We start from the raw sequence: 13,206 nt of genomic DNA, 5'->3' as shown, positions 1-13,206 counted from the left end.
GATCAGATCCTTTTTACCACAATCATCTCGTTATACAGATGAGTTAAACACTTACACTTTACAATGTAATATTGTATGATATTGTGTAGCCTGCTTATCGGTACTGAAATCTGTACATAATAGGAGCTTCATTAGTCCATGGGGTAGGGCGTTTTAGTGTCCATAATAGGGGCTTTTTTAGTGTGTCCAAAAATACATCCGTCTGCTAGCTTCTGTTATTAGATAGGCCAAAGAACATAAAAGATAAAATAAATCCTTATTGTCATGAACACAACAAGGCGAACATGAAATTTGTTTTCCTTGATGCTTAAAAACACATACAATATATAAAACATTAAAAATATCAATAAAATACATTAAAACTATATTAGTAAAAAAGTTATGTTTACAGGAATAAAAAACAAACTATCTTTGAGATGTTGAGTTGGAAACATGTATAGAGTTGTGGAAAAATGATTTCCTACATCGAGTGGTATATTGCACATTAAAGGACGAATTATACCTGATTTATTAACAAAATATTATCATTCAACGGGTGAGTTATATTCCATTATTGTCTTAACGTGACTAATAACATCGCGCCTGTAAACTGAGTCAATAACATTACTTCCTATTATTTTACTAGCAGTTTTCATAGTACGCTTAAGTTTCTTTTTATTATTAGCGCTCAGACTATTGTACCAAACAACACAGTTGAAAGTTACAACACTAAGAATAACACTCTGGTGAAACAAAAAAAAGTACATCAATATTCACTTTGAAAGAGTTTAGCTTTCTGATAAGGTACAGTCGTTGATTAGATTTTTAAACAATATTTACAGACTGTATTTGCATTCAAATTTAATTCACAATCTACCGTTGTTCCTTAATATTTATGTTCTTTTACACTTTCTATCTTTTGGTCGTTTAATACAATATTATTAATAACACTTATCTTCTTTCTAAAACAAAAAATTAATTTGTTGGTCTTATCCGCGTTTAATATAAGAAAATATTTCTTACACCACGACTCAAATATATGTTATACGGTACTTAAATGTTTTTTGATTGTCAGATTTCATAAATTGGTATGAACATTTAAGATGAACTAAATAATATTTGGAATACATATTTAACTTATTATAATACAAATCCCTTGTTGTTTTTGAAAATAATAACAACATTGCCAGAAATATAAATGTTAAGCAATCTGGGATTATACAATGAGTTATTAGTACATATTCGCATTTAAATGTCAATTTTATTGTCAGCTTTATTTTTTGCTGACGAAATCTGTAAACCATGAATAAAAAATACGCCATGCGTGCATAAAAAAATTAGTGATAAAGACAGAAATTGAAAGTACAGGAGATGGACTTTAGTTCTGTCTTTAGAGATGATATGATAAATGTAACTAGGTCTATTTTGTAAATACCAGTGTCCTTAATAGATAAATTATTTTTATTATAAAATCATACTGAAAAAATGAATAATAAACAGGAGTTCCTCGATTCGGTTCATCGGGTTACTCGGTTTAAATATTATATTTAATAATTTAAGAAAAAATTATTTATTATCAATTATTTTTGTTTAACAATCAGTAGTAAACATTTTGTGTAACGTAAATATAGTCAGAAATGAACAACGTATTAGGCCTACTGTACAGAACAAAAACGTAGATCTAGTAGGCCCTCATATTCCGAGGTAGGGGCGTTATAAAGGTCGTAGTGACTTACATGACCCAAAGATTCCCTAAACAAAATGTCTACTAATTTCCCCAGCCGCCGACAAACGTACGCGCTAATCAAACAATTCTTCATATATACACACCAACACATATTTACCACAGAGGAAGGATTGTTTTGACCATTACTCAATGATGGTATTAATTATACCCCACGTTGACAGCGAAACCGAAAACAATGTTTATTTAACATGTCTTACAGACTATACTGTCTGCACAGACTGTCTCATAGACTCTCTTCTCCTATTTGTTCAGCCTCCGCGTGATGCAGTTTCCTAATGCTTCCGTCCTCGTGAATATAACTGCCTAAAGGCGCGGAGCGAAAAATCGCGCTGCGCATGTAATCGATCGATCGATAAGAACCGATTTTGGAAACGTGATGTACGAAAAAATATTACAACCTGTGTTGTAGTGATACTGTAGCTCTGGCTTCGCTTCAGGATTGTTTTCATCGCCAAAACGTACGAACGGACAAGCAAACGAAATACTGACTAACGAATAAAGACAAGAACAAAAAACGACGAACAATAATGGGTTTTTCGGCAAACAAACATTAATAAACGAAACGCAACGAATAATAAGGTCGTGTTGGTGCAGCCTATAATTAATATTAAACTATAAAAATTAACCGATAAATAACTGAATTCCTGTAGAAACGGTGGTTAACCGATTCCGCTCGAGAAAAATTAACCGATAATTATCTCATTCAAATCAGAAAATTATCGATAAATGCGATCATGTTTAACTTTTGACCTGAAGGAAAATCGTTGCGTTGTGATTGGGCACTTGATTGTTCGATAATGTCTCCGAATGCGCACTTTATTTTTCAAATAATTATGATTGGTTAAAAAATATAATTAATTATAAATTTTGTTAGGGCTGCGGAAACACAATTAATTGATAAACAAAAGAAGATATTGTGGACAAATATAAAAAAAAGTGGGATATGAACAGACGGATGCAAAAAACTGAAGCCGAAGTAAAATGAAAATGATTAAAAATATACAAAGGAAAAAACATAAACATGAACAAACAAATGATTTATATACACAACACATGGTAAATACTGTACTTAAATTCATTAAAAAGTGGATAAAAACCTATTAAACAAAAAATGTATACGTTTTAATAGTCACTTAGCAGGATTTACAGATTTCTGTTTACCAGACAACGCAACTGTTGTCTGTAAAAAAAATCAGTCATAATGAATAAAATAATAATGACCAGATATTAAATTGACATTTAAAAATGCATACATTGCAAGTTGTCACAAATCTCTGATGGTTTATCTAAAATCGCTAACCTCGAACCATAATTTGCCTAAAAGTCAGACATTTTGCGGCAGATATAGATACAAATCCCCTTAGAGACGTTGTCTAACTTTCGGATGTACGTGGTCAATTAAACAGGATCCATGTGTAAACGGAAGCTTTGAGTAGAGATTTTAAAAGGTAAAATAGGCGGGGCTAAAATTGCGACAGAATTATAAAAGGATGTAATCGCAGTCACCTTGTATTCGGCCAAACTTTCCTGCCGAGCATAGTGATTTGTAGATAATTGTGGTAAGTTCTTATCATTTTCATAATTATTTCAATTACATGTTTAATTAAATAGGCCTATTAATAATTAACAAATATGTTCGTCATTGAATAATAATATATGTATTATAAAGTTATATATTTCATACATTGTATTTTAATAGTAACAATAATAATACCATCAACGTAAACTCGAAAAGAATACCATTTTTATGACTCTTACTTTACGGTATAATCACCTTTATAAGCTTATCAGTATAAATAAACGTAAACTGTATGAATGCATAACATTAAATAATATTTAGAAGAAATGTTCTAATATATGGAGCGTAACACTTTGTTATGTTACTTATTAGGTAGTTGTCTAAACAAAAATGAAAAAGTTACATGGTATGAATACACATGATAGGATATGTTGATGAAATATTAAGTTATTAGTGATATTATTTGAAAACGATATCATGTTGTGTTTATATTTATAAAAAATAGATTAAAAGACTCAATGATTTGGTGATTATTTTATATTGTTGAAACACTATATTAAATTACGTTACATTATTTTTTTCTAAAGGTCTGTCTACACTATCAAACTATATTGACAACAAAATGTGATGTGCCCAGATATGGTAGTGATATGCCTAAAAATGGTAGTGATATGACATCATGATGTCCATTATGGGCACATTACATCACATTTGTTGTCACATAAAGTTTGATAGCGTATAGAGCTTTATGGATACAAACTGTATACATCAAAATCATGATAAAAAAGCCAAATAAGAAAAAAATATTGACGGTTTTTTTTTTTGTCATCATTGACGGTATCTGGTTTGTTTTTAGAGACCCTGAAGAAATCATGCGTGCAGTCGTATTATTAGGGTTGTTTGCTTTTGTGCAACTGGCAGTAGCCACTCATTACCGTGGTGGTACCTTCTATTGGGAGCGACTTGGCAGATCAAAGGTAACCGCCTATCATTTATTTCTACTCATACTAATACTCAAACCTAGATTTACATTCATAATTTTAAAACTAAGTTGTAAAATTAAAAAATATATACACTAATATAGAAATTTCCACAACTACAAATACTCGGACTTATACTCTCTATGAGAATAGCAAGACGGATGGATAGCTCAGCTCGAGTTTAAAATTGTTTATAAAATGTAACCTATGCAACAGCATTTGATATGAAATACTGTACCGGTTATTTATTGAAACATCGTTATTTTTCCTTATAACATTACGAAAAAGCCTTGTATCATAACTTCTTGAAAAAGGGGCGTATTTAACAACGTTAATTCTGTCGAAAACTAAATGGAGTTAATTTAAAAAAAAAAACAGAACTTTAAAACCATTTAAACGTTGTTCTTGCGTTGCTACATCGTTGTCTGTTTTCAATATTGATCACAATATTGTTATCGTACTGACAACACTGTTTGTTGTAGATATCGTTAGACAATTGTAACTTTAGCTGTCCTCATATCTAAACGATGTTTGATTACAATACTTAGATCCGTGTATACTGGCGTTTGGCTTTCCAACTAACATCTTCCTACCCCGAGTACTACTGTCAACAAGCAGGTGATATCCTCCAGGCCGAGACAGCCTTGGTCCTGGATTGTCAAGACTGTATGACCAACCAAACCATCCTTTCTCCACTACACATGGAATGTGTATCTATCTCAAGAGAAATGGGATGGAGTATCCTGCAAGGGCACATTGATTACCATTCAGAGAAAGACATCTTCAGAATGAAGTAAGAGTGCTTTCATTTTTATAAAAACCATAGTTATACTTATTGACCACCTCCACTGGTCATTGTTAACAAAGAAGGCGACGTGTTGTGGAAAGTTCATCAGGGATGTATTCATGGATGATTTCGGAGCAGCAATGCCATTATAGACAAATTACTAATTAGAGGATAAAGTAAAGATATGCGACACACAAATCAGACATAATGAAATAAAAAAAAAAGTAACAAATAATTGGTGTACCGGCGATGAAATTATAAAAAAGGCATGTTTTTATAATTCTATCAGTTTGTTATATACATACAAATTAATTAATAATAATACAATTTATCTTTCTCAAGCTACCACACAGGTGGACGCTGCACAGACAGTAGCTGGATCTACCTCCAGAACTACGAAGGTGGTAAATGCTGGTCTCTCCTTACAGACGTCGATACTTCTATCAATAACAACTCACCAAGAGTAACAACTGGTTTACCAGTATACAGAGTACGGCAGGGCTGCAGTCGTTTGATTGACTTGATGCGTACGTTGTTTTAAATTTTCAGAAAAACAATAATTGTATATCTGTTCATTTTAAATGACAATGAACATACACACCGTAACCAGTATCATAATTAGCATGGTATGATCCTTATGAGATACATCACATTCTCATGCCAATACACTTACACTTACACTGATCTCTTGAAAAGTGACATACGTTACGTACACCGTTTCCTTAACTTGGAAAGTGACAATATTTTACGTACACTGGTTCCTTAACTTAGAAAGTGACATTATCTTACGCACACTGGTTCCGTAACTTAGAAAGTGACACTATTTGACGTACACCTGTTATTAACTTGAAAAATAACATTACCTTACGTACATCGGTTCTTTAACTTAGAAAGTTACACTACCTTACGTACCTCTGTTTAACTTTGAAAGTTACATGACCATATTCTTAACCTAGTATTAGTATTACTATGCAATTATTACAAAAATGTTAATTCAATAATACATTTATAATGGTACGGGTGGTATTTATCGCTTTATTTGAAAGTAAAATAATTCGAATGTTATGTTTGTTATTTTAGCAACTGATCCCGATAACGACTTCATTAGATGCCGATGGGCAGATCCAGCAAAGAACGAGTGCCCACCAGCAAGAGGCTATGATGATAAGAAACCGGTCTGTGGACAACCAACTCCTATTACATATTTATACGAGGTAAGAATTATTCTTGAAAAGCATACAACACACACGACTTGGTGAATCGGTCATTTCACCAACAATGATAACCGAAATCAGTTCGGACTGGTCCCAAACCAACCAATCCCGTTTAGCATAGTAACTGTCAAGACGTTGTGTTACCGTAGCTGTTTACGATATCCAGATTCTGAGACACATTACCTCTATCATACAAAGTATAATAATATTTGTAACTAAGTGATCTTAACTGCCGATATACATACATTTTACCAATATTATTTATCTAACAGGATAAATGCCTTATTCAATTTGACACCGATGATAACAGTGGTCTTGGATGGTATGGTGCCTCTGTCATGGTAGAAGATTTTAAGAACAAAAAGAGCTTTGAGGCTAAAAGTACAGTTCCATATCAGTTCCTCCTTGACGTAACAGAACGTAAGCTGAGGTTATTTTATTTATTTAAGAATCAATTTCAATATCTTTAAAGGCTTCGTAGTATTGACCAATTCCATGATTCTGCACCATGTAAATTCTGGGCATGCGCACCGAAACAATGTAAATAACCTTTCTCTGGGATATTATTGTGTCGAACTTAGGTAGAAGTAGAAACTAACTTGTAAATTCTATAGTAGGTTATACTTTTATTTAAGTTTCATAATATTCGTATCTTAGCCGGTTCTTGTATTGGACCAACAATTGACATTGCTGAGTGTACATCGATTCGAGTCGGTGAAGTGTTTACCACAACTCTTAGAGCTTACTTGCCAGAAGACTCTGATGGTAGCGTGTAAGTTCATTGCATTCTTCTTATACTTGTACACTGTCGTCGGGCGTGTCATCATTTTCATTTCACAATACTATCTATGTGCTATATATTTATAATCGATATAAAAAATGTTACTGTTGTGTACCGATTGGCCACTATTTTCAACGAATTAACAGTATGTTCTCAGTGTAAAAGATCTAATAATTGTGATTAAAACTATTAAAATTATGTTTATACCACAGTGTCCAAGAGGTACAAGGAAGTTGGCCAGATGGTTTCACATTCGAATACACTAAACCACCACCAGCTAAAGTGGTTGAAGCAGTGATCACCTTCAGAAGTATGAAGGCCGGAATGAATGCTTTTAGTTTCACTGCCATCGATGACAACGGGTAAATAGATGTATAATTAAATTAAAAGTGCTTTAGATTTGTGATGACTTAGTACCTCCACATACTGTGTCATCAGTCGTCGGAGGTCCTTCAGTAGGCCTAAGCTAGGCTATTCAATCTTTTAACTTGGAAACGATTGATTTTTGTTTATCTGTATTAATTATTTTTAGTGTTCAGAACGATCCTAAAGTAGGAAAGATTTCTGTTACAACTGAAGAAGTAACAGAACCACCTAAAACACTACCACAAGTTGAACCACAAAAATCCTACCCACTTATGGGCCAACCACTTGACTTAGAAGCTGAATACTGGTGGGTTGCCTTCGACCAAGGGGTAAGAGATCAATCGTCATCTATTGTATAATAGTTTATCGACTTAGGCTCAAACGATTACATATTTTGAGATTGCGGCCGCCTTAGAGCTATCTACACTAGGACAATAACGATAAATTCCTACATAAAACAAAGAAATATTATAACAGTTAGTTTTCATCATAGAACAGGATAACCATTATAGGCTGCCTTTGATGAAAATAATATGTTCACACATCCAATCATCCAATTATTATTAGTAAGAGCAATAATATCGTGACGATAAAATAATGATCACGACGTCATTTAATTTGACTTTACAGCATAAATGGTTATCCTATTATGTTCTATTATGAAAACTGTCCTAATTGCTTTTGTTTTATGTAAGAAAATGTATGTTTATCTATTTATCGCCTTTACCTTTAACATTAGTAATATTGTAAAGATTATTTATGTTTTATAACACGCCCACTGTTCTCCTAAAGTAAACTTTCATTCAATTAAACCGTTGCTTTCATCTGGAATATGTCTGGAAGAAGGCTAGTAGGCCATTACAAGGGCAGTTATAGATGGCGGCGCACACTTTTAAAAGGCGGCATTGCTTGCTCTAAAGGTGCAATAGTACCACTGTTTCAAATGGCAGAGATAAACTCAGGGGTGTTTATTATTAAACAATTTGATTTTTACTTCAGATCACACGACCAAAAAAGAAGAAGTTTATCTATATCAGCAACATCATGACTGGAGAGATCATTGCCAAATACGATGCTTCAAAAGAGAACCAAGTTATATTTGATGGCGAAAAGTCTAAAAAGATAAAATACAGACCTCCACAGCATCTAGCACCAAACACTATCTTCAGTGTTAGTGTTGACGACGGCTTTGGTGAAGTTTCCTACAATGACGCCTGTGGTCGAAGTGCAACCAACCCAAGTGACGCAGGAGCATTTGTTTTCCAGACACGTAAGTGTTGTATCAATGTTGCGTTATAACCAATACATTTATGTTGTTCACTTTCTTCTATCATTTATCCCCAATTGAGAAAATTCGGACCATGGTAGCAACAGTGTAACACAAAGCAAAAAATGACATGGGCTGAGATAAACTGGTGTGACCCATTCTTCCACAGGATGCCCTGGGCTCTTTAAAGTGCACATGAGCCAGTTAAGTTTGGACCTCCAGTTGCAAGTTCTCCGAGTAGACTTTTTCTACCGCCACAACAATGGTCAAGCAGAGCTCTGCGCCAATTGTATGGTTATGGTTTTCGGTGGTCCAGCCTTAACCAATTGACCACTTTTGAGCTACCCATTTCCTTTTAATGAGTTTAAAAACAAAAACACCTTATTTCTTACAGCAAAACCACTTGAACCAGCTGTTGACTGCGGTGATAATGAAATTACATTCTACATTCCAAGGACCTACGTAAATGATATTTCACCAAAAAAACTTCATCTTCACGATCCAACTTGTGTTGCTAAGCCTCTTAACGACACATTTATGATGGTCCGATTCGGATACGATGAATGTGAGACCAGAATCCTCGTAAGTGTATTGGTAATCTCAAATTAACCTTAAACAATAACAGTAGCCATATTAGTAAATTATTAGTATGTAATTTGTAATATTAGTATTTATCACTAGTGTTCATATAATTAAAACTGTTTATGGTGGTACAAAGCACATTGACATACATACACACCATCATTGGCATCAAGGGAACAATTTTACACAAGACTCTGATCATCATCTATTAGATCTGTTTCCATAAAGTTTCAAAAGCATCAGCTCTCTTATCAGAAATATTTGATTACTAACACAATTAATGATTAGTTATTGAAAAATATCCTATTTTTATTTGAAGAATCCTAAGAAAGGATTGACCAGATTCCTCAACACCCTCCGTGACGATCCAGAACCAGCAGGTCCAGGATTACCAATTTCCCGACATAAGCGTCAGTTTGAAATGAAGGTGTTCTGTGACATCAAAGGCATGGACACTGCTGACGTCTTTTACGACCCAGATACAACTGTTACGACAACCAAACACGCCGGTAAGGGATCTTTCAGAACCTACTTGACTTTGTTCGATGAGAACATGAAACAAGTCCCTGCTGGACTTTCACCATCGGTTTTCCTCAACGACACCCTAACATTTTCTGCAAAACCAGTCAAAAAGGGAATGGATGTGGAAATTGAATCCTGTAAAGCAACCCCTCTTGATAGAACTTGTACCAAGTACGATGCTGATTATGAATTCATTAAAAATGGGTACGTAAACAACAACTTTCGATACAATATAAAACCCAATTTGTCAACTGATTTCTTGCGGGGTTTGTAACCTAAAGAAAACATTAAATTCCCTGAATTAAGTAAAAATACGTTTGTTAAAACCTTTTATGTTTTTATAATTTATAAGCTCAGATTGGTCAATCCTACATTGTATTTTACTAAATCACAAAAATACACTTATATTAATGGAGCTGTGGCTTGGTGGTTATGATGCTTGGCTACCAATCTAAGGGTCCTGGGTTCAAGTCCTGCCAGGGTTTTTTTCTCATGACAATTTACAACTCCACTCCCAAAGACTTAATATTAAGTCTTTGTTTATGTAGAGCATCTTGTGTATATGTTTGTCTTATATGTTCTAGTGCAGTATATGGAGAGCCATCTCGATAGTGCTTTGCACTCATGGCAATCCTCAGGGTGCTGCACCGCTGTATTGTCATGTATTGTTGTGCCTGAAAATTGAATAAAATAAAATAAAATATTTATGTCTAATAGATGCCCAGTAGACAACACTGTTCAATATACAGATTTATCAGCATCTGAGAAGAGATTTGCTGTCTCTGCTTTCTCCTTCCTTCACTACGCCTCAAATGATCAAGTAAGTATTGTTCAAATACAACAATCACATTAGACAATAGACGAATGTGGTGTAATGTAAAAGAACACGCTGGTTTAAATGGAGGCCGAAAATAATATCATATAAAACAGTAATAGAGAAACAAAAATAGATACTTCACAATTACAATACTCGATTCGGAGTTTAAAAAGGTAACTGGTTCTCTTATAGCCTACTGAAGAACCCCAGTATTAAGAGGACACCGTTGGGACCCCATAACGTGTCCCCATAATAGGGATGTCTCCTCAATATATTGTCTCTCACCGTTGGGACCCCATAACGTGTCCCCATAATAGGGATGTCTCCTCAATATATTGTCTCTCACCGTTGGGACCCCATAACGTGTCCCCATAATAGGGATGTCTCCTCAATATATTGCCTAACACCGTTGGGACCCCATAACGTGTCCCCATAATAGGGATGTCTCCTCAATATATTGCCTCTCATCGTTGGGACCCCATAACGTGTCCCCATAATAGGGATGTCTCCTCAATATATTGTCTCTCACCGTTGGGACCCCATAACGTGTCCCCATAATAGGGATGTCTCCTCAATATATTGTCTCTCACCGTTGGGACCCCATAACGTGTCCCCATAATAGGGATGTCTCCTCAATATATTGCCTAACACCGTTGGGACCCCATAACGTGTCCCCATAATAGGGATGTCTCCTCAATATATTGCCTCTCACCGTTGGGACCCCATAACGTGTCCCCATAATAGGGATGTCTCCTCAATATATTGCCTCTCACCGTTGGGACCCCATAACGTGTCCCCATAATAGGGATGTCTCCTCAATATATTGCCTCTCACCGTTGGGACCCCATAACGTGTCCCCATAATAGGGATGTCTCCTCAATATATTGCCTCTCATCGTTGGGACCCCATAACGTGTCCCCATAATAGGGATGTCTCCTCAATATATTGCCTTTCACCGTTGGGACCCCATAACGTGTCCCCATAATAGGGATGTCTCCTCAATATATTGCCTCTCATCGTTGGGACCCCATAACGTGTCCCCATAATAGGGATGTCTCCTCAATATATTGCCTCTCATCGTTGGGACCCCATAACGTGTCCCCATAATAGGGATTTCTCCTCCTCAATATATTGCCTCTCACCGTTGGGACCCCATAACGTGTCCCCATAATAGGGATGTCTCCTCCTCAATATATTGCCTCTCACCGTTGGGACCCCATAACGTGTCCCCATAATAGGGATGTCTCCTCAATATATTGCCTCTCATCGTTGGGACCCCATAACGTGTCCCCATAATAGGGATGTCTCCTCCTCAATATATTGCCTAACACCGTTGGGACCCCATAACGTGTCCCCATAATAGGGATGTCTCCTCCTCAATATATTGCCTCTCATCGTTGGGACCCCATAACGTGTCCCCATAATAGGGATGTCTCCTCAATATATTGCCTCTCATCGTTGGGACCCCATAACGTGTCCCCATAATAGGGATGTCTCCTCAATATATTGCCTCTCATCGTTGGGACCCCATAACGTGTCCCCATAATAGGGATGTCTCCTCAATATATTGCCTCTCATCGTTGGGACCCCATAACGTGTCCCCATAATAGGGATGTCTCCTCAATATATTGCCTCTCATCGTTGGGACCCCATAACGTGTCCCCATAATAGGGATGTCTCCTCAATATATTGCCTCTCATCGTTGGGACCCCATAACGTGTCCCCATAATAGGGATGTCTCCTCAATATATTGCCTCTCACCGTTGGGACCCCATAACGTGTCCCCATAATAGGGATGTCTCCTCAATATATTGCCTCTCATCGTTGGGACCCCATAACGTGTCCCCATAATAGGGATGTCTCCTCAATATATTGCCTCTCACCGTTGGGACCCCATAACGTGTCCCCATAATAGGGATGTCTCCTCAATATATTGCCTCCCATCGTTGTGATTTCCCAAAGGAGGGTTCTATTGTACAAATGAATAAAAGTGTAAAACCTTTGTTTAACAATGAATATCTCCTTTAAAGCATTTTGAGTACCTTCTAAAATTATATATTTGTTTAAATAATTCTCTTGAACGTTGTTTAGTTATACTGTACTTTCTAAGTCTAATATAGTAGTATAATGTATATTTGTTAAGGTAATGGTAAAATGCAAGATGTTCGCATGTAAGCCAGGCAAGTCCAGCTCAGCTTGTAAAGATCTAAAAGATAATAGAAACCTTTGCAGCAGCACCAATCGAGGACGACGAAGCTCTGAGAAGATCGCAGCTGATGTTGATGATGTCGCATTCGAGGCATTCGTTCCACTAAGATTTAGACACTAAATCAAATATCCAAAACGAGAATACACAAACCTTAAAACTATAGTAAATTATTTATATCCATTACCTTCTCTTGTCAAATCATGGATGCGTGGGCACAACTGAAATTAATCACTTAAGTTCAACTTTAAATCGTAATAAAATAGAATATTTGCAATTAAAAATATGTGCAATTTTTAATGTTGACTGACTAAAAATCTAACATCAGCAATTGATTCATCTAATAAACTGATTTGATGTGCAATTTGTTGTCTTCTTTATTTCTTTTGTTGTTATAATATATAACGCTGCACTTTATACGGTGTGTATATGAAAGGCA

General features: G+C 35.6%; 1 protein-coding gene across 1 annotated transcript; it reads left to right on the top strand.

The window, feature by feature from the left end:
- The first annotated feature begins 3,198 nt into the window (after positions 1–3,198).
- Positions 3,199–13,131, top strand: LOC140063668 (uncharacterized). The gene is made up of 14 exons (XM_072110118.1): positions 3,199–3,285; positions 4,102–4,222; positions 4,774–5,018; positions 5,355–5,539; positions 6,093–6,226; positions 6,499–6,646; positions 6,884–6,998; positions 7,220–7,369; positions 7,540–7,702; positions 8,373–8,643; positions 9,035–9,222; positions 9,542–9,948; positions 10,462–10,564; positions 12,705–13,131. Exons 2-14 carry the CDS (start codon positions 4,118–4,120, stop codon positions 12,888–12,890), a joined length of 2,400 nt encoding a protein of 799 aa, XP_071966219.1. The 5' UTR covers positions 3,199–3,285; positions 4,102–4,117; the 3' UTR covers positions 12,891–13,131.
- Positions 13,132–13,206: the final 75 nt, after the last annotated feature.

The sequence above is a fragment of the Antedon mediterranea genome, chromosome 1 (genome assembly GCF_964355755.1).
Source record: "Antedon mediterranea chromosome 1, ecAntMedi1.1, whole genome shotgun sequence".
NCBI classification, from domain to species: Eukaryota; Metazoa; Echinodermata; class Crinoidea; order Comatulida; family Antedonidae; genus Antedon; species Antedon mediterranea.
Note: the sequence above shows the minus strand (reverse complement) of the source record. Positions and strands in the feature narration are given on the sequence as shown.